General features: G+C 34.4%; 2 protein-coding genes across 2 annotated transcripts in view; both read left to right on the top strand.

The window, feature by feature from the left end:
• Positions 1–481, top strand: part of LOC117703172 (olfactory receptor 5D13-like) — a 1,161-nt gene extending 680 nt beyond the window's left edge. The window contains exon 2 of the mRNA XM_076928311.1: positions 1–481. This exon is cut by the window's left edge and continues 450 nt beyond it. Coding sequence (XP_076784426.1) covers positions 1–481 — 481 coding nt within the window.
• An 11,643-nt stretch (positions 482–12,124) lies between these two features.
• Positions 12,125–18,646, top strand: LOC117703998 (olfactory receptor 1165-like). The gene is made up of 2 exons (XM_076928273.1): positions 12,125–12,273; positions 14,974–18,646. Exon 2 carries the CDS (start codon positions 15,207–15,209, stop codon positions 16,143–16,145), a length of 939 nt encoding a protein of 312 aa, XP_076784388.1. The 5' UTR covers positions 12,125–12,273; positions 14,974–15,206; the 3' UTR covers positions 16,146–18,646.
• Positions 18,647–19,504: the final 858 nt, after the last annotated feature.

Raw genomic sequence — 19,504 nt, 5'->3', positions numbered from 1 at the left:
GAGTATAATGTGTTCCTCTATATTCATACATTTTATGTTGACCTTGGTCTTCTGTGGGACCAAGTTCATAAATAACTTTGTGTGTGAGTATGATGCCATTGTTGCTGTAGCCTGCTCTGACCCCTACATTAGTCAGAAGGTCATTTTCATCTTTGCTACTTTCAATGAGCTAAGCAGTCTGATGATCATTCTCACCTCTTATGTGTTCATTGTCATCACTGTCATGAAAATGCCTACCACTGGAGGGTGCTACAAAGTCTTCTCCACCTGTGCCTCCCATCTCACTACAATCACCATTTACCATAGCATTATTATCTGTCTCTATTGTGTTCCCACCACTAAAAGTTCTTGGCTTCTGGTCAAGGTGGCTTCAGTCTTCTACACAGTCATCATCCCCATGCTGAACCCACTTATATACAGTCTCAGAAACAAGGATGTGAAGGATGCAGTTAAGAAAATGTGTTTTTCTTTGTCACCATAAAATGATCATTTATTTTAATAATAATAAATATTATTTAATAAAAATAAATGGTCATTTATTTTAGCGCACTGTCTTTTATTCTGAAAATCAAACAGACCCACTTATTTCCTATTTAGAAAACATTCCTATGTCACCCTATTCTCATATTTAGTATCATAACTTGTAAATAATAAATAATAATATATATTTATATACATAGTATTTAGATTAAAATTTTATGTGATTATTTTTATGAAAATATTTCAGGGCTGGGGAAGATATTAGTATAATTTATACATCAAAAATTTCAAATGTTTTGTATAATTTTGTAAGAAAAAATTTTGAAGTTTGACATTGAAAAAACTAATATGAATCTATGGCTATGAATGAGTTTTTTTACATTGAACTACATATGGACTATTTTTGCACTGGAAATTCTTTATTTGAATAAATAAAAACTATAATTTCCCTCATTTCCTATGTGGGACAGTATCTCACTCTAGTGAACTATTTATACCAGGCTGCCCTGCTGTCCATCTCTGCTTTGTAGCTACTGGGATTACAAGTATCTACCACTATAACCAGAAATTTTTTTCCTCTTATAGAGGTTAGAAGTTCACTAGTAATTTATATTTTATATTATAAATTCTATTTGTATAGGTAGTTGCAAACAAATATTTACTTTAATAAATATAAATTTATGAGTCTTAATATATTTTAATGTACTACTATCTCTTCAATAGAGATACAAAAAGACATGCAAATTACTGATAATTTTTAATGTTTATCATAATGAGACATAAAACAATAATTTAAAACTATCTTGAGCTTTCATGTAACTTTAGGCATAATAACTTATATGTAGAAAACAAATAATAACCATGCTTGAAATGATTATACTTGGATACTTGAAAAGGGAAACATCTATTCACAGTCATGGGGCATATAAACTGGTACAGACACTTTAGGGTAGAAGGTTGTAGCAAAATTAAAAGGACAGTTTTCTCGTGTGTCAGATATGCTACTCCAGAGTGTGTTCTAAATATTCTGTATCTCCCTACAGACAATCTTATTCATGGGTTCTCAGTGATCATCTAGTTAAAAAGGTGAGTTTTTGGAGCCACTCTAGATGTCTAACAATATGTGTATCGATAAGTTCATTGTAGTACATGAATAAAATTCCATTTGATTAATCTATAAGTATGTCAAAACTGCCAGGAGCCAATGGTTATGAAGTGAATATCTCAGTATCAAATGGAGAATACTATTGTGAGAGCTGATGGTCAGGAAGGAAGGCAAAGGGTCCCACAATAGAACAGGCTATTGGTTTCCATCAGAATTATATCTTAGGATGCTCTTGCTACATATACAAAATACAAGGCTTGTTTGGCAATGAAAATCAAGCTGACTGTTATTCAGCACTTTCTGCACTGCTGGCTGATATTCAAAGTACAAGAAGGATCTATCTAAGCTGATAGGGAGAAAAGTCATTAGGACTCCCACACACCTGAACATAGGTACAGCAACAATTTTCCTAGACAACCATGTTTAATATTGTATGAGGAACATAGCTCCTATGGGTTTCACCAAGCAAGTTTTGTTTGAATTTGAATCATGCTTTGCAGAAGGACACTCATGCTTAATATTGTATAACGTGTCACACGCCTATGGTTGGCTTTGTCATAAGCCACAGAGAAGAATTTAGTACTGTTGTTTTGGCTAAATAGACATGGTGTCATATCACATTCTAAATACCCATCTTTATACCTATATGTAAATGCTACTCACAGCCTTTATCAGTGAAGAGTATTTTTTAGGTGGCAATAGATATTGCAGAAACAGACTGTATGTCTAAATATAAACAATCTGACTATGGACTGGTTATCACTAAATAAAACATCATCCCTTCCAAATCTTGAGGATCAATGTAAAGGAAGTGCAGAAAGAACGTAAAAATGAGAGGTTTCCTGAGGAATACTGTGAATCCATACATTTTGGAAATGATGTAGAATTTGCACTCATGAACATACTGTATCTATGGTTATTTTCGCAATACTAGCACAAGATTTGAACTTTTTTTCTTTCAGTATACCTCAAAAAAATTCCAGGATCCACCCCCGACTGATTGATGAGAAATAACCTAACTCACCATGGGTGAGGGAACATTAAAGCCTGTAATACTTACTGATTTGTATAAAACAGCAGACTGAGCATGTCAGTAAGCAGCATTTCAACTTGTCTTCTGCACATAGAAGAATGTAAATTGATCTATTTCTATCTCTTTGTATAAAGCTCAAGTTAAAGTAGATCATGAATCTCCAGATAAAACGAAAAACACTGAATCTAATAGAAGAAAAAGTGAGAAAAATCTTCAAACCATCAGCACAGAGGAAAATTTTCTGAACAGAGCACAAATAGATAAGGCTTAAGACCAACTATAGACAAATGGGATCTCATGAAATAGAGAAGCTTCTGTAAGGCAAAGGACACTCTCAATAGAAAAAATGGCATCCTTGGTCCCATGAAGGCTGAACACCAAGCGGGAAAGAATTTGAGGGAGTGGGAGTTGGGGGTAGGTGGGGGCACACCTTTGTGGAGACAGGAGGAGGGGGGATGGGATAAGGGGTTCCTGGGTGGTGGGGGGAATGGAGTGAGGGGATAAAATCTGAAATGTAAACATGATATCCAATTTTTTACAAAAAAGAAAAAATGGCAACCTACAGATTGGAAAAGCTCTTTTACAACTCTATGTTGAATAGATGGCTAATTTCAAAAATATGCATAGAACTCAAGAAGTTAAACTGCAGAATAACATATAACCCAATTAAAAATGAGGTACAGAGCTAAACAAAGATTCTCTATTGGGGAATATCAAATGCCAGAGAAGCACCAAAAGAACTGTTCAACATTCTTAGTCATCAGGGAATGCAAATCAAAACACAATGGCTAAGATCAAATCTCAGGAGAGAGCAGATGCTGGTGAGGATGTGGTGAAAGAGGAACACTCATCCATTTCTGCTGAGATTGCAAGGTGGTACAACCACTTTGAAAATCAATCTAGAGTTTCCTCAAAAAATTGGAAATAATTCTACTGGAGTACCCATTATACCACTACTGGGCATATACCCAAAAGATGCTCCCACATCTAACAATGACATATGATCCTCTCTGTTCATATCAGCCTTGTTTATAATAGCCATAAGCTGAAAACAACTCTGCTTCCCTCAATAAAAGAATGAATACATAAAATGTGGTACATATAAACATTGGAATATTACTCATCTTTTGAAAATGATGGCTTCACGAACATTGTTGGCAAATGGATAGAACTAGAAAATATCCTGAGTGAGTTAACCAGGACCCAAAAGGACAAACGTGGTACTCATTAATAAGTGGATATTGGCCCAAAAGCTCAGAATACCCACTATACAACTCACAAATCATATGAAGCATAACAAGAATGAAGGCCAAAGTGTGGATATTTCAATCCCACTTAAAAGCAGGAAAAAAATAATCAGAAGAGACAAAGGAAGGGGCTGGGGGACTTGGGTGGTTGAGGGGAGAGGTAGGAAAAAAAGTCAGGGCAGGACTAGGTATGGGAAGAGAGTCCAGAGGGCTAGGAGAATGAATAGAAATAAGTAGCAGTGGTGGGTGGCTGGAGAACTTGGGAAAACTCTAGAAAGTCCCAGTGCCAGGGATGCAAGAGTCTCCCAGGACACAGTGGGGATGACTTTGACAAAATACACAACAGTGAAGAGACAGAACCTGAAGAGACCACCTCTAGTAAATAGAAATGAAACCCCGTGGAGAGATGGGGCCTCCCACTCATCTCTAAATTTTTAAGGCAAAATTGTCCTTGGCTAAAGGATAAGCAGGGACAAAAATAGAAGAGAGTCTGAAGGAAAGACCATCCAGAAATCACCCCACCATGTGATCTATCCCAACTGTAAACATCAAACCTGACACTGTTGCTGATGCCAAGATATTTTTGCAGACAGGAGCCTGGTATGACTGTCATCTGAGAAGCTCTGCTGATTAAGTCAGATGCAGATACAGTCAATCACTGGATTCAGCCCAAGAGTCCATTGGAAAAGTTGGGGGAAGGGCTGAAGGAGATTGCAATTCCATAGGAAGAACGCTATCAACCAACTGGACCTCTCAGAGTTCCCAGGGACTAAACCACCAACCAAAGAGCCCATCAGGGCCAATCTATGGCTCCTAATACATATGTAGTCAATGACTGCCTTATCTGGCATCATTGGGAGGGGAGGTGCTTAATCCTGTTGAGGCTTGATGCCCTAGAGAAGGGGATGCATGAGGGGTGAGGTAGTAGAGGGTGGGTAGATGCAGAAGCACCCACTTAAAGGCAAAGGGGATGGGAATGAGGTTGGGTGTCCCTGAAGGCTAGATCAAGAAAGGGAATGACATTTGAAATGTAAACAAATAAAATAATAAATAAATAAATAAATAAATAAATAAATAAACCAACAAACAGAAAAACAAAGACACTGATACTGTCTGTCTTTATCTACAACTCCAGAGGAAATTCCTGTTGGTCTATGAGGGCCTTGGCACTCCCCTGTGCATATATTACCCTATAGAAATACATACACATAAAATGGTGGGTAGAAGGCTGGATAGATGCCTCGGTGGTTAGGAATAATAATTGTTTCTGAGGAGGTCCCAGATTCAATTTACATCTACTACCTGGTATTCATAGTCACATGTCACTCCAGTTCCACACATTCTCTAGACTTATTCTGAAATCCTTGGGTACTATCCATGCCTAGAGTACATAGGCATAAATGCAGGAAAAACACTCATTCATATAAATTAACAAATTAATCAAGCTTTAAAAATATATAATAACATATTATTATAGAATTATATTATTTTATGGAACCTCATATTGCATATTTGCAGGAGATACATAAGATTATGTCAGAAAAAGCTCAAAAGCATAAGGACAATACAGGTAAATGTTATACATATTTTTCCCTAACTATTGTTATGAACATGTGTCCCTTTGTATTCTTAATTTATACATATTAATATATATATGTGTGTGTTCATTATAATTCTGAATATATATATATTCATAAATTACAGTTGATAGAATTAATGCCCCAGGGTTTTAGATGCATAACATAATAATTACATGGTACAGTGTTACCTATAATTGTTTAAATTTTATGCTCTCAGGCAGTTTTACAGTGAAATATTCTAATATCCTGGTCCCCCATGCCTTGAGTACATATTTGTCTCAAATTTAGAGACAGTGTTTAGCTTTTCAATGCAATGTTTGTCTGGTAGTTTGTGTTTGTCAAAGAGAGGATAAACTTCATTTAAAACACTCACTAAATATGCTGGTGATGAACATTCCTCCAGGGCTATTTCTGTTGTTTATTTAGTAACCAAGAAGATTGTGTTATTTTATTGACCTTAACAAAGAATTCTTTAAAATTTATTTAAGTACTTACATCCCAAATGATGCCCCTGTTCAAGCAACCCTCTCAGTGGGTTCCTCCCTCCCTCCACCTCCCTTTCACTTCTCAAAAGGTGTACATCCCCAGGTAACCCAACCCCCACTCTGGTGCATTAAGTCTCTGCAGGATTAGGCACATTCTTTCCCTCTGAGACCATCTGCTGCATATGTGCCTGGAGCCTAGGAGAAACCTGTATTTGCTCTTCGGTGTATGGCTCAGTCTCTGGGAGCTTCCAGGGCTCCAGGTTAGTTGATACTTAGTCTTCCTTTGGTGTTGCCATCTCCTTCAGGGGTTTCAATCTTTCTTCTGAGTCTTCCACAGTTACCCACACCCTCTGTCCAATGTTTATCTTTGAGTATCTGCATCTGCCTCAGTCAGCTGCTGGGTAGAGCCTCACAGAGATCTGCTATGCTAGGATTTATTGTGAAAGTACAACATAGCATCATTAATACTATCATGGATTGGTACCTTGCCATGGGATAGGTCTCAAGTTGAGTCAGTCACTGGTCTGCCCTTCCTTCGGTCTCTGCTCCATATATCCTTGGCATTTCTTTTAGACAGAAACATTTTTGACTCAAAAGTTTTGAAGGTGTGTTGATGTGCCTGTCCCTCCACTGGGGGACATATTTACTACTTGATCTAGTCTCTTTAGGTTCCATCTCCCCACTGTTATGTATTTCAGCTAGGTCAGCCCCCAATGAAGGATCTTAAGGGGATGGCAACCACATAGATAGACCAGTAGTGTCAACTAACCTGGAACCCTGGGAACTCCCAGATACTAAGCCATCAAGCAAAGAACATACACAGTAAGAGGCCCCTGGCACATTTGTAGCAGAGGATTGCCTTTATTGGCTTCAGTGGGAGAGGGTGTTTCTAATCCTGTAGAGACTTGATGTCTCAGGGAAGGGGATGCCCTGGAAAGGACACCCCCTCAGAGGTGAATGAGAGGGGTAAAGGGTGAAGAACTCTGGAGGTTTGGAAAGGGTTCAATATTTAAGATATAAATAAATAAAATAAATATTTAAAAATGAAAAAGTCTTGGAAAGGGCAGGAATTCAAAGCACATACATAAACACAATGAAAGCATTATGTAATAACCCAATAACCAACATCAAAGTAAAAAGTTCCACTAAAGTGGGGCAAGACAAGGCTGTCCACTCTCTCTATATGTATTCACTGTAGTATTTGAAGTTTTAGGTAGAGCAGCTGAACCAACGGGATACAAGAGCTGTAACACTTGGGAAGAGCTTTGCTCTCCTGGAACCTGCCTGGGACACCAAGCTGCCTCCTCGCCAGCTAGCTGGCTCCTTATCAGCCCAGCCTGGACCAGAGAGACCATGGCAACACCTGGGAGAGACCAATCAGAGACAGGGCGCCAGAGGCAGCGGCAGGGGCAGGCAATCTCCCCTCCTGCTCGCACTCTGTGTCCTTTGGCCTCGACCTCCCGCATCATGCCAGGCCGGATACCTACAGACAGGGGAGACCCAGGCCAGAGGCAGCGCGGAGACAATAACGAGCCCTCCCTGCTCTCACCCTGTCCCTAGTCGGGGAGATCGTCATGGGACACCCTCCAGAACAAGGCACCCACACTATAGATTTCAGTTTCATTCCTAAAATGTCAGGAATTCTAAAGTTATGACTGGTAGGTAGGCATGATTGTATACATTATTCTCAAAATTGTCACATTAACAGTTTCCCTGGTTAAGGTTGTTCTTGGACAACATCATTCATGTGCGATGTCTCTGTTTACTCTTATGATCCATCCTTTCTTACCTCAGTTTCGTCCCCTTTATTAATCACAGTTTCCCAAGTCTATGCCTAGCCTCCACTGTAGGATTTTTTTTATTTCATGAAATTCTTTATTTTCATGAGTTTGATGCTATGCAAAGGACCCTGATGGTATACTCATTTGTTACCACATTGAAGCAAATGATTACCTTTAACCCAGAATCGAACATTTGTTTATAAATCTGCAAGCTGAACTCCAGGGACACTTACATGATCTGTGAGTATCAACACCTTTCATTTTTGGAGAACCATCACTAACAACTGTAGGTATGCTTGCCACAGCTGTGCCACGCCCAGAAAATAGCATTTTTCACCCCTTCTTACAGTGTCTCTTATGGTCTTTCTGTTCCTTATTCCACAGTGCTTCCAAGTCCTCCGAGATGTGCCATCAACAACCTCTTCAGGGATCAACAGGCATCAGTCCATTAGTCTCAGCATCTTGAGGAGTCATGAGACTCTTAATTCACTATTTATGGTTCACTTCAATGACTTCTATACATCAGGAGGAATGTAACCTTTGGTGGAACGTTTTAAGTAGTATAGATGTGCCTGTGAAATGAAGCCAGAGCGTTGGGCTGGCATTGAGAACTGATGTCTGTTGCAGTGAACTGTTCAAAAATCCGGGGCTTTTCCTACCTTGCTTTTTTAGGTTGAAAGCTGTTGTAATCCTGTGATAGAACAATGCAAATGTGTAGGAGAATCTAATAAAACAGGCTATGTTTTTTGATTGAGTGTCTAGATAATATCCTGTGACATTTTCACCACCGTTTACCAAAAAATACTTTTTCTATTTTACTCCTAAGTGTATACACTTATATATAAGCATCTGTGGACTTTTGCCTCATCTTGCATCAATGGAATGGGAGGCCCTTGGTCCTGTGGAGGCTGTCCTTTGAGCTGCTTATACTTTATGGTGGTGCCTTTTGGTTCAAATATTCTCTAGTTTTGTTTCTTTCTTGATCCATTTTATTACCAGTTTTTACTAGATGTAGACTCACATTAACTAGATTCATTCTTAAGCATACTCCAATTTTCTATAAGATTTTTATGTTAGCATTTTAGCACTCAAAATAAAACATGTATCTGGGATAGGAAAAGAACACTACCCACAACTTTTAGTAATGTAAAGTTCTGAAAGAGCAACTGAGAAAATAATAAGTAAATCGATAACCTTAACAACTTTCTAATAGTAATAAAACATTTCTTCCTTTAAAAGTTATCCTTTATTGATAATGAATTATATTGTATACATGTAACACAACTTCTCTATCTATAAACCTGTTGTTAGACATCTAGAGTTGCTCCATAAACTACCTCTTTAGACTAGAAGAGCAATGAGAACAAATAAATCTGATAATTAAATTTATTGAATGCTTTTGGATGGTTCTGATTAAATGTTAAACCTAAATTCTGTGTCTTATGCACCATGCTATTGATATTAAAGTTACCAACTGACTATACAAATATATTTTTGAAATATAGTATATCATTTCAATCTATTAAATATCACTTATGTAACCCCCAATTAAGGTGAATATTTACAAATACAAATTTAAATGGAGTTGGTATCATATCACAAGTTATAGTTTTATTTATTTTTTATTCAACATAATATTCTTTTTTAAAATTTTATTTATTTATTTTTATGTATTTTCAGACAGAAATCTAAATTTTAGTCTAGAACAAGGAAGTAGGCTTCAGACCTGAAAATGATCTTGGGTTAGGACAGAGAAGTAGGCTCAGATACTTTGGTCATCCTGAAAAGCCCTTAGAAACTGTGATCATGGGAGTCCTCGCGTAATTGGGTTTAATGCCCTGCTTTTTATTTGACTATTTGTGTTTATTATCTTGCTTGTTCCTTGACTATTTGCATCTATTGTATTGTTAGACCCTCAACCTAGAACTTACCTTAATTCATGCATGTAATCAAATAAATAAATAAGGTTATAAGTTTTAGATAGCCAGCTCCATAGCTGCTTTTTGTACTCAGCTTAGGGTGGGCTCCAAGAACTAAAGCCTAAAAGTAGCTTTAGACGAACATACATGGAGCAGAGGATTATTATCTAGACTACTCAGTAAATGAAAATATTTTTCAGTTGAGAGTTCTCAAAAAGACATACGGTTACTGATAAATACTTTTTAACATGTTCAGCACTCTTAGTTATCAGAACATAAAGAGAATTAATCCACTTTCAGATTCTCTCTCTCTCCAGGAAGGAATATCAGATTTGGAAGGCTTAGGATGGAATGGTCTAGGAACTTAAAGTGTGAAGACGTTATTTACCAAACTAGGAATGTAGGATAATTTATGTGAAAATATACTTTTATATGCATATTTAAACATCAATGAAAAACAACTTTTGGTTAATAAAAATAAGTTTAAATGGAGATACAAATAGATGACAAGACAGTCAGGAGAAAACAGTTATTAAATGAAAATCTCACAATCAATAAGGAATTACTTTCTGTTTGAATTGGTGGTCAGCGAAGACTACAGAGGATCCCACTATCATAAGCTCATTGATTTTTACCAGAAATACATCTTAAGGTACTATCGCTAAAAATACTGCACACATAGATTGACAGGACAGTGAGAAATTAAGGGGTCTGTTAGTTGGTACTTTCTACATTGCTGGCATGTTTTCACAGTGCTAGAAGACTCTATCTAAGCAGGCAGGGAGAAAAGTCATCAGGGTTCCTGCATACCTGTGAATTGTATGCAGTACAGCAATGATGACCTTTCTCACAAGATATGACCACTAATACAACAGTAGCATGACTCTTATGGGGTTAATAAAACATGTTCTGTTTGTACATAATTCTGTTTTACAGGAAGGAGATTTTGCTTAATACTATAAACTCTGTCTAGAGCCTATGGTTAGCCAGGTAAAAAACAACAAATATTTTAGTATTGTTGTTTTGGCTAAATACATGATGTCATATTCAGTTCTGAACACCTATCTTTATACCCACATATTAGTGCACCTCTCAGCTGTTATCACTGAAGAGTCTTCCTGGTATGGAAAACAGTCATTATAGAAACTGACCATTTTTTGTAAAATGTGGGGAGTTTGACTTAGAGTTTTCAGGACTTGAAATAATACCTTTATTTTTAATATTCAAGTAACATTATAGAAGAAGAGTTAGAATAAATTTAAGAGTGAGGAGTTTTGAAGGAACACTGTGCAAACATGCCTTCTGAATATAATGTAGGATTTGCACTCATGAACACTGCATTGGTGGTTATTTTCAAAAGAATACCACAAGATTTTAATTACTCATTCATTATGTATGAGAAAGAGATTATGGGCAGTTACTAGATACTAATGAAGGTATGTCATTTTCTTCAACAATGTAACCCTAATGTGCCCATGATCCACTAAAACTTTTTAATTCATACTTATCCAAGACGATCTAATTAAGCTCAGAAAAGAAAAATGTAATCAAAATAGGAGTGTGTTTATTGAGGTTTTCAATAAGAGCTTTGGTTACTTTTTGTCAACTTGACACACAAAAGAGTCACCTTTGGAGATGGAACCTCACTTGAAGAGTTATTTCTGTTAGATTGGCCAAAGATCTTCTCTTGATTGAAAGAACAGGGCCCAGTCTACTGTGGATTAGGCCAGGGCAAGAATTCTAGTAAGCAGTATTTCTCCCTGACATCTATTTAAGTGTTTGTCTCCATATTCCTGCTTAAGTTCATGCTTTGATATCCTTTAGTGACAGATTGTGAAATAGAAGTGTAACCTAAAGTAAGTAACCGTTTCTTTATCTGGTAGTTGGTGATCTTTTATAACAGTATCAAACAGCAAACTAGAATAATGGAGATAAGTTGATGAGAGTTGACTGAGAGGTTAAAATGCCCAAATTTCAGTATGTAGACAGACATAAAACAAAAGTAGAATTGTTTGTTAATATATAATGCTTCCATAAAATATATTAATTAGTTTTGGGGAATAAAATACAAGGTTTCAAAATTCTAGTATCTTATGGCAATAATCATGGATGTCTTTTACCTTTTAAATATTAGATATATAAGAAAAATTTAATTTTGAAATAAACCTATTTGTAGTTCATGTTTTATTAGCATATATTTACATAGCAGTAGATTATTTTTGTCACTTTTATGCATGTGCATAAAACATCAGAAACTATTATAACACAATATATTATATAACAATAAGAAACCATTAATTAAAAAGAAAGGTGAAGTTTCCTCTAATTATACTTTGTTTGTAGTCCAAGACAATCATCAACAAGGGTTCTCTAGGGTATGTTTCCCCAAAGCCAATGATTTAGTTCATCATAAACAATGCCATCACGAATATAGCTTAAAAATATGTGTCTTCTTCTATACCTTTTTATGTTTTTTTTCAAAGTAGTTCAGCATTTTCCTCCTATACTTGATTTCACTTTACAAAGGTCAGTTGCTGCCTTTATTGGAGGAACTTAAAACATTTTAATTTTCAAGGAAATTGTTCACAGTTATTAATAAGAAAATGAAAATATCAAATGTACATTAAGAATATTTTGCTTTTGGTGAGTTGTTTTGTAACACTTTAAATCTTCAAAGAGGTATTTGAAAATACTCAGAAATTGAGAGGTGATAAAAAGAAATGTGAGTTGAGACAATGGTACTTACTCATTTGAGTACTTACCATATATTAAGACACTAAATTCTATATACTTATTTCCTAGCAACACTGTTTCTTGTTTGATTTATTTCTTTTATTGTTGTTACTAATATAAAGACTTTAAAATTGAATGCTAAATATACGTCGTGTTAACATGACATTTGATTAATTAAGGTCGACATACATGTGAATATACACATAGCAGAGTAAAATATGCAGTGGAACTTAGATATTAGGAACTAAAGACACAAGGAAAATAAAGCAGTGGAAAACAGTGATATTCATATTAAAGCAGCATCTTTCTTGGGAAATCATATTGAAAATCACAATTGAAAAAAAGGTTAAGAAATTAACTGGAAGAATAAATTCATGCTACAGCATTAGAAAAAAAATAAATCTTCAAAATAAAAATGTCTTGATCATGAACTAAATGTCTTTTAGAAATCCATTTAGAACGCTTAATTTTATACATTTTGTAATAAATGGTCAAAGTTTTAAACTTTCTTTTATAAAAATCTAAGTAAAAGTTTGATTATAATTTGACAAAACAACAGGGCTCTTTCTTTCTGAATGAATGCTAGGAATGTAAAGGATGATGATAGAGGAGAATTCATACACATTTCTGGGTAGTTTTCAATAATCCTGATATATGCCATAATACCCATGAACTAAGATACTGTATAGATCAGGACAGATCTCTCTGATAGTGATAGAAAACCCTGGGGGAACTTGATGGGACTTAACCCACAGTCCTGGTAAGAAATCAATGGGTATCATTTTATAAAATTGAATCTTACTTATAAAATTAAGAGACTTATGATACATACATCTTTTAAGTCTCTTTCTTTATTTCTACTTTGAGTGTTAAACACTCAATCTGAAATGAAGTTCAGGTATTTAATTTTATTAGTTACAAAGAATACTTTTATTGTATTCAAAAACTTATTTCATTACACATACATTTTAATAACTATGCTTATGTAGATATTCCCATAAATGTTTTGAGGCAAAGTGTTACAAAGTTACTCAGATCATTTTACACTCATTATTCATTATTCTCTTGTTTAACACTACTGAGATTTGGGGTTCTGAATATGCAGAACTATGCTCATTGTATACATGTTCTAACCAAGATGCAGGTATGAATGTGTATCTTAAGATTCTACAGTGAGATGATAATTTTTTCAAAAAAAAAAAAAAAACCTGAATACATTGTCCAAATCTTAATGTTTTGTGGAAAGATAGGATGATCACGTATGTTCAGAATAATTTATGGAAACTGGAATCTTAGTCAAGGTTTTTATATACTTTGGCAGTCCTGTATTAAGACAAGTATTTGTTAATAATTCAACAAAATAATATAGTCTATAAATTGATAATATGCATGTTAGGAATTAAGAGAAGAATAAATCCAAATTTGCAATTTAACAATAAACTGATAGTCTCAATTTTTTCTAAAATTTCTTTAGAATGAAATAATGAACCATTAGTCTTACAAGTAATGCATGAAGATATTTTGCAGACCAGTGAAATAAATAAGTTCAAACTAGTATACTTTCTGATATAAAAGTCTTGTGCCACAAATTCATAGCAGGTACTCTAATTCATAATTTTGTCTCCTATGGTAATGTTTTCCTAAGTTAGTGTATATAGATTTTAGTATTAACTTCAGCACAGAACAGATAATATTATAATAGTTTTTAAAAATCTTGAAGTTGGAAGTATAAAATGATGGGTTTATATGTGAAGATTTTGAGAAAGAAGAAAGGGAAGAATTTGATTAACACGTATGTATATACAGAATACTCAATAAAAATAATATTGTATAGAGGCTGAGCATATTGGAGATATGTATTTAAGTAGTTGGAGTAAGTAAATAAAACTACCAAACCCCCTCTTCCTCCTCCTCTTCCTATTACTACTACTACTACTACGTCAATAGTTAAGGCCTCCTAAGTTACAGAATTGAATTTGAAATTAATTTTGATGACCAGTGTAATGATTATTTTCAAGGACAAAGTAAAGTGCTTATATTAGGTAGCAGATGAGCTTCATGTTATAAAATGTGGAGAAAATATTTTTAAGGAAATTGAAAGTAAAGGTTATAAAAGTCACTAATAGTCATATGATCTGAAACTGTGTCAGTGTGCTTTGATTCTGGTGTAAATCCAAAGTCTAACAAGATCAAGTCAGGCCACTTGGACACTCAACTAAGACTTTTTCTCATAATATTACAAAAAATAAAAAGAATATTGTGGAGCTATAATGTTATGTTTTTGTCCAGCATCCACAAGGCTAGACTAGGTTGAATCAGTAAACGAAAAACAACCAAAACACACCAACTTTATTATAAAGAATCATGGATTTATTTTTGATTTCTGACATTTTAGGACAAGTTTTTATATGCATTTTTCTTGCATATTATATTATACATTTAACTTTTCTCGTGACTTCTCAAACATGAGAACATGACTGTCCCGATTTCATTGATTGAGTAATGAGCCGCCCTTGGCAATTATACTCTGTTATTAAGTATTTAAAAAATAAGAAAAAGAATCATGTGTAATTTATATGCAATTCATATAGTTAATTATTTTTATTCAAGGAGAGAAAAATACAGGATTAAAGAACAGATCTAGCTTTCAGAGACATAGAAAGCTTGAGATGAAGAATCCAAACTGAAGAAGAACATTTATGAATACACGACCATTGTCTGTCATTGTTGTTTATTTCAAGCTTCATGTACACATCTACTATTCAAGCCTGCCAAGCCCTACTGATTAAATTCCCTCTTATTTTTTTCCTGTTCTTCATTTTTTGTAACTGGTAAGTCATGCAATGATAAACCAGAGTTTTGTAACCACATTTATTCTGGTGGGCTTCTCAGAATACCCACACCTCCAGCCACCCCTCCTCCTTATAATAATGACCATTTACACAGTCACTCTGGTTGGAAATGTTGGCATAATTTTGGTCAGAAGGATCAACCCTAAGCTTCACACACCTATGTACTTTTTCCTGAGCCACCTTTCATTTTTGGACATATGTTATTCTAGTGTATTTACACCAAAATTGTTAGAGATCTTGATTGTGGAACATAGAACGATTTCTTTAAACGGGTGCATGACACAGTTTTTCTTTGGCTGTGCATGTGTGATTACAGAGATGTTCATGTTAGCAGTGATGGCCTATGACAGGTTTGTGGCTGTTTGCAATCCCCTGCTTTATACTGTTGCTATGTCTCATCAATTGTGTGCTCTCCTAGTAGCTGGAAGTTATATGTGGGGAGGTCTGTGTGCTGTGATAATCACATACACTCTCTTAGAGCTGTCTTATTGTGAACCTGGCATCATCAATCACTTTGGCTGTGAGTATTCAGCTATCATCTCTGTATCTTGTTCTGACCCCTCCTTCAGCCAGATGGCATGCTTAGTCATTTCCATATTAAGTGAGGGTAGTAGCCTTCTTATCACTATGGCCTCTTATGTCTTCATCGTTGTTACAATTATCAAGATGCCTTCTAAAGGTGGACTCCAAAAAGCCTTCTCCACCTGCACTTCCCACCTGACTGCCATCAGCATCTTCCACGGGATCATTCTCCTTCTCTACTGTGTACCCAATGCAAACAGCTCAAAGCTCCTGGTCAAAGTAGCAACTGTGCTCTACACAGTCCTGATTCCCATGCTGAACCCCCTCATCTACAGCCTACGGAACAAAGACGTAAAAGAGACAGTCAAGAGGCTCATCAGCTCAAAATTGCACTCTCAGTCACTATAATACCATAAAAATGCATTTTCAACTTAACCTGTATTCATTCAAATTCTATTAAAACCTTTTTTTTTTCATATATACTATCAATCACATGTTAGGTTTTAGGAAATACATTGTTATGTTTTTAATTTGATATTGAGTTTCAAATTATGCCATTCAAATTGGATTTTCTATAGTTCTGCACTCTGATTCACTCTCATTGAACAACTTAAGAAAAGTTAACATTTCACAAACTCCTCAATTAGAATTAGGTAAATAAGAATGAAGAAGAAAAAAATATCTCCTAATAACTTATAGCAATGCTTCCTCTATAATTGACTTTTGGCTCTTTTATGGCATCAACATTCAAGTCCTCACATTTAACTCTTACTCTTTACTTAGAATGCTCTATAAAACAGATATATGATACTATATTGTATGTAAATTAATGATGCAGATTCATTTTATAAAAATGTTGTCCATAAAGAACCACATGTTGAAATGCTTACTATCACCAATGTATAGTCATTCCATTCTTCTTTGTTTAATTTTTGAGATTATAACACCATGAACACTCATATAAGTCTCCACACTCTCCTTTAAATTAATAGCCTTATGGTTCACTAATTGTCATTACCTACCTACATGGACATATGTATATATTCCTGAACATAATATCTTTAGTTCCTATAATGTACTTGTATGTATGTTTTTAAAGATATCACTAATTTGGCATTTGCTAATAAATTGTTCGTGTTCTCTTCCCTGGAGAAGATCATCTCTTCTGCTTTCAGTTTTCTGAGCATTAAAAGATTCTATTTGATTGTAGCTTTTCTTGTACTGATTATAGACAAAAGATTGTATTTTTAAAATATACCACTGGTCACTTATTTTTCTTAATTTCTTAAGTCTTTAGTAAACAAAACAGTACTTACTATGCTCCTTAATCAATGAGATAATAGATTTATTGTTATTTAGAACCTCATGCGTTTATTTCAAGTAAATATATTGTTTACAGTTTTGAGTTTCTTTTTACTAAAACTTTTCTTGATAGTTACACATAAACCTCTTTCATTCTTTTCCTCAATTTTATTTGTCAATCCAAATTATCAATTTTTTCTCTTCAAATTTGTTTGACATGTCTTTCTTATTTTTGAGACTTATTTTGTTAAATAGGTTTTCATTGTACTACCAATATGAATGAATCTTCCTGAAAAAAAATTTTCATTTGTCTTTTATGGGGAGGCAGGACTAGGTGGCAGGGTGTGGGAGCACCCTCATAGAAACAGGGGGGATACATAGGGCATTTCCAGAGGAGAAACCTGGAAAAGGGATAACATTTGAAATGTAAATAAAGAAATTATCCAATAAAGGAAAAAATTTTTAAATGTCTATGTTCTGAGAGAGAAAACGATTCACTTTTCAGTAAGTTTTCAGTGTCTGGTAGAGTGATCATGTTCTAATGAAGTCAAAATATCCAATAATATATAGGCAGCAGATACTCTTCTTGTTTATTTAAGGGGGAACATGAAATTCTCCCACTACTAGCATCAATATGTGGTTTAAGCTGTAGTAGCACATTTTAATAAACTTGTGTATCTCTGTGTTTGGTTAAGAAGTTACAAATTATAATGCCATCTTGATGCATTTTCCTTTAATGAGTATTTGGTATTCTTGCATATCACTTCATATTAGATTTAGTTTGAAATCAATTTTGTCAAATACTAAAATAACTACATTAACTTTTTTCCTTTGGTCTATTGCTTTTAATAGTGTTGTTCTAACCATATACTTGATGTTAAAGTGTGTTTTTTAGGTGTTGCAGAATGACTGGTTCTGTTTTCACATCCATTCAATTACACTGTGTCTTTTTATTGGAGAATTAAGACTGTTGCTATTGAAAGATACCAAGAAGCAATGTTTGTTGATTCCTGTTAATTTGTTCTTGGTGTGTGTGTGTGCACACAACCTACTTCTCTCAAATCCATTCTTCCTTCTCTACCAACTAATTTATTCACCTTTAAAATCAAAACAAAATAAAAGATTTTCTGCTGCCTATATATTTTTGGATATGTGACCTTAATTAGAATATGGTCACTAATTTATTCACCTTTAAAATCAAAACAAAATAAAAAGATTTTCTGCTGCCTATATATTTTTGGATATATGACCTTAATTAGAATATGGTCACATTATCAGATATCAGAAACAATGAAAAATGAATCTCTCCCTTTCATCACACTGACAATTTTTTTAAATCTTTTTAAATTTATTTTTATTGGATATTATATTTACATTTCAGATTTTATCCCCTAACCTCCCTTCCCCTCACCACCCAGGAACCTCTTATCTCATCCCCTCCTCTTCATGCATCTATGAGGATGTGCCCCTACTTCCCCCCCACTCCCACCTACCCACCCTCAAACAGAATCTATGGATTCAATAAAATACCCATCAAAACTTCAGCACAATTCTTTACAGAGTATAAAAAAACATTTCTCATGTTGATATGAAGAATTTATGTTTAATAATAGGCATAATAATAAGAATAAATTAAAATAACTGAGATTCTAAAACATTTTATTAACAGTTGTTATTACTTTGTTGATTTTAAATTTTGACAGGTTTTATTGTGCAGGAATGCTATAACATCTAAATTTGAATTTATCTCTGAACTTCTTAATCAATACTGATGTTAAGCATTTTCCTTAGTGTTAATATTTATTTGTATTGTTAGTCCTTGTTTAAAACTTTGGTCATTCCTACCAGGTTACATTTTTCATCTTATTTTTACTTTCTCTAATTTTGTTTTTTTCATATTCACTATTTTTGCTTAATTGAACAGTAATTGTATCATTGCTTATGCCACCTTCTGTTCACTTTCAAATTCATGGTATCTTAGTATTTTTTCATTATTCACTAATTTACTGATTAATAATTTATTATTTACTAATTTTTACCATTATATATATATTTGCAAATAAATAAATGCAATCAGAAGCATCAATTTAATGTAGATTACTCTATATAAATATCTTATAGATGATCACTTGAGATTAGAGAAATATGCAGGTGGCTTATCTCTAGGGATTTTTCTTATTCACTGTGGTATGCCAATTGGTATTGTCATTATTCAAGTAATTTAAGCAACTACACTGTTTAGATTTCATGAGAATATCTCTCTTGTCATATCTAAAAAATACAATTTTACAGTAGATATTCTGGTTATCTAATTCTGTCTTCTCCCTTTAGGCTATGTTCTTTGAGCCTTAGGTGTTGGGGTTACATTGTAGTTGTATCTTCTTGGCCATAGCAGCACCAGTTAGTTTTTCTATGCACTTTTACTATTTATGGCTTTCTTTATCAATCTTTACTCTGGTGCAAAT

The sequence above is a fragment of the Arvicanthis niloticus genome, chromosome 2, assembly GCF_011762505.2.
Source record: "Arvicanthis niloticus isolate mArvNil1 chromosome 2, mArvNil1.pat.X, whole genome shotgun sequence".
NCBI classification, from domain to species: domain Eukaryota; kingdom Metazoa; phylum Chordata; class Mammalia; order Rodentia; family Muridae; genus Arvicanthis; species Arvicanthis niloticus.
This window is presented reverse-complemented; position numbering and strand designations above follow the sequence as displayed.

Excerpts from the sequence above, each read along its gene's own strand:
- LOC117703998 (XM_076928273.1), top strand. The coding sequence starts at position 15,207 with ATGATAAACCAGAGTTTTGTAACCACATTTATTCTGGTGGGCTTCTCA.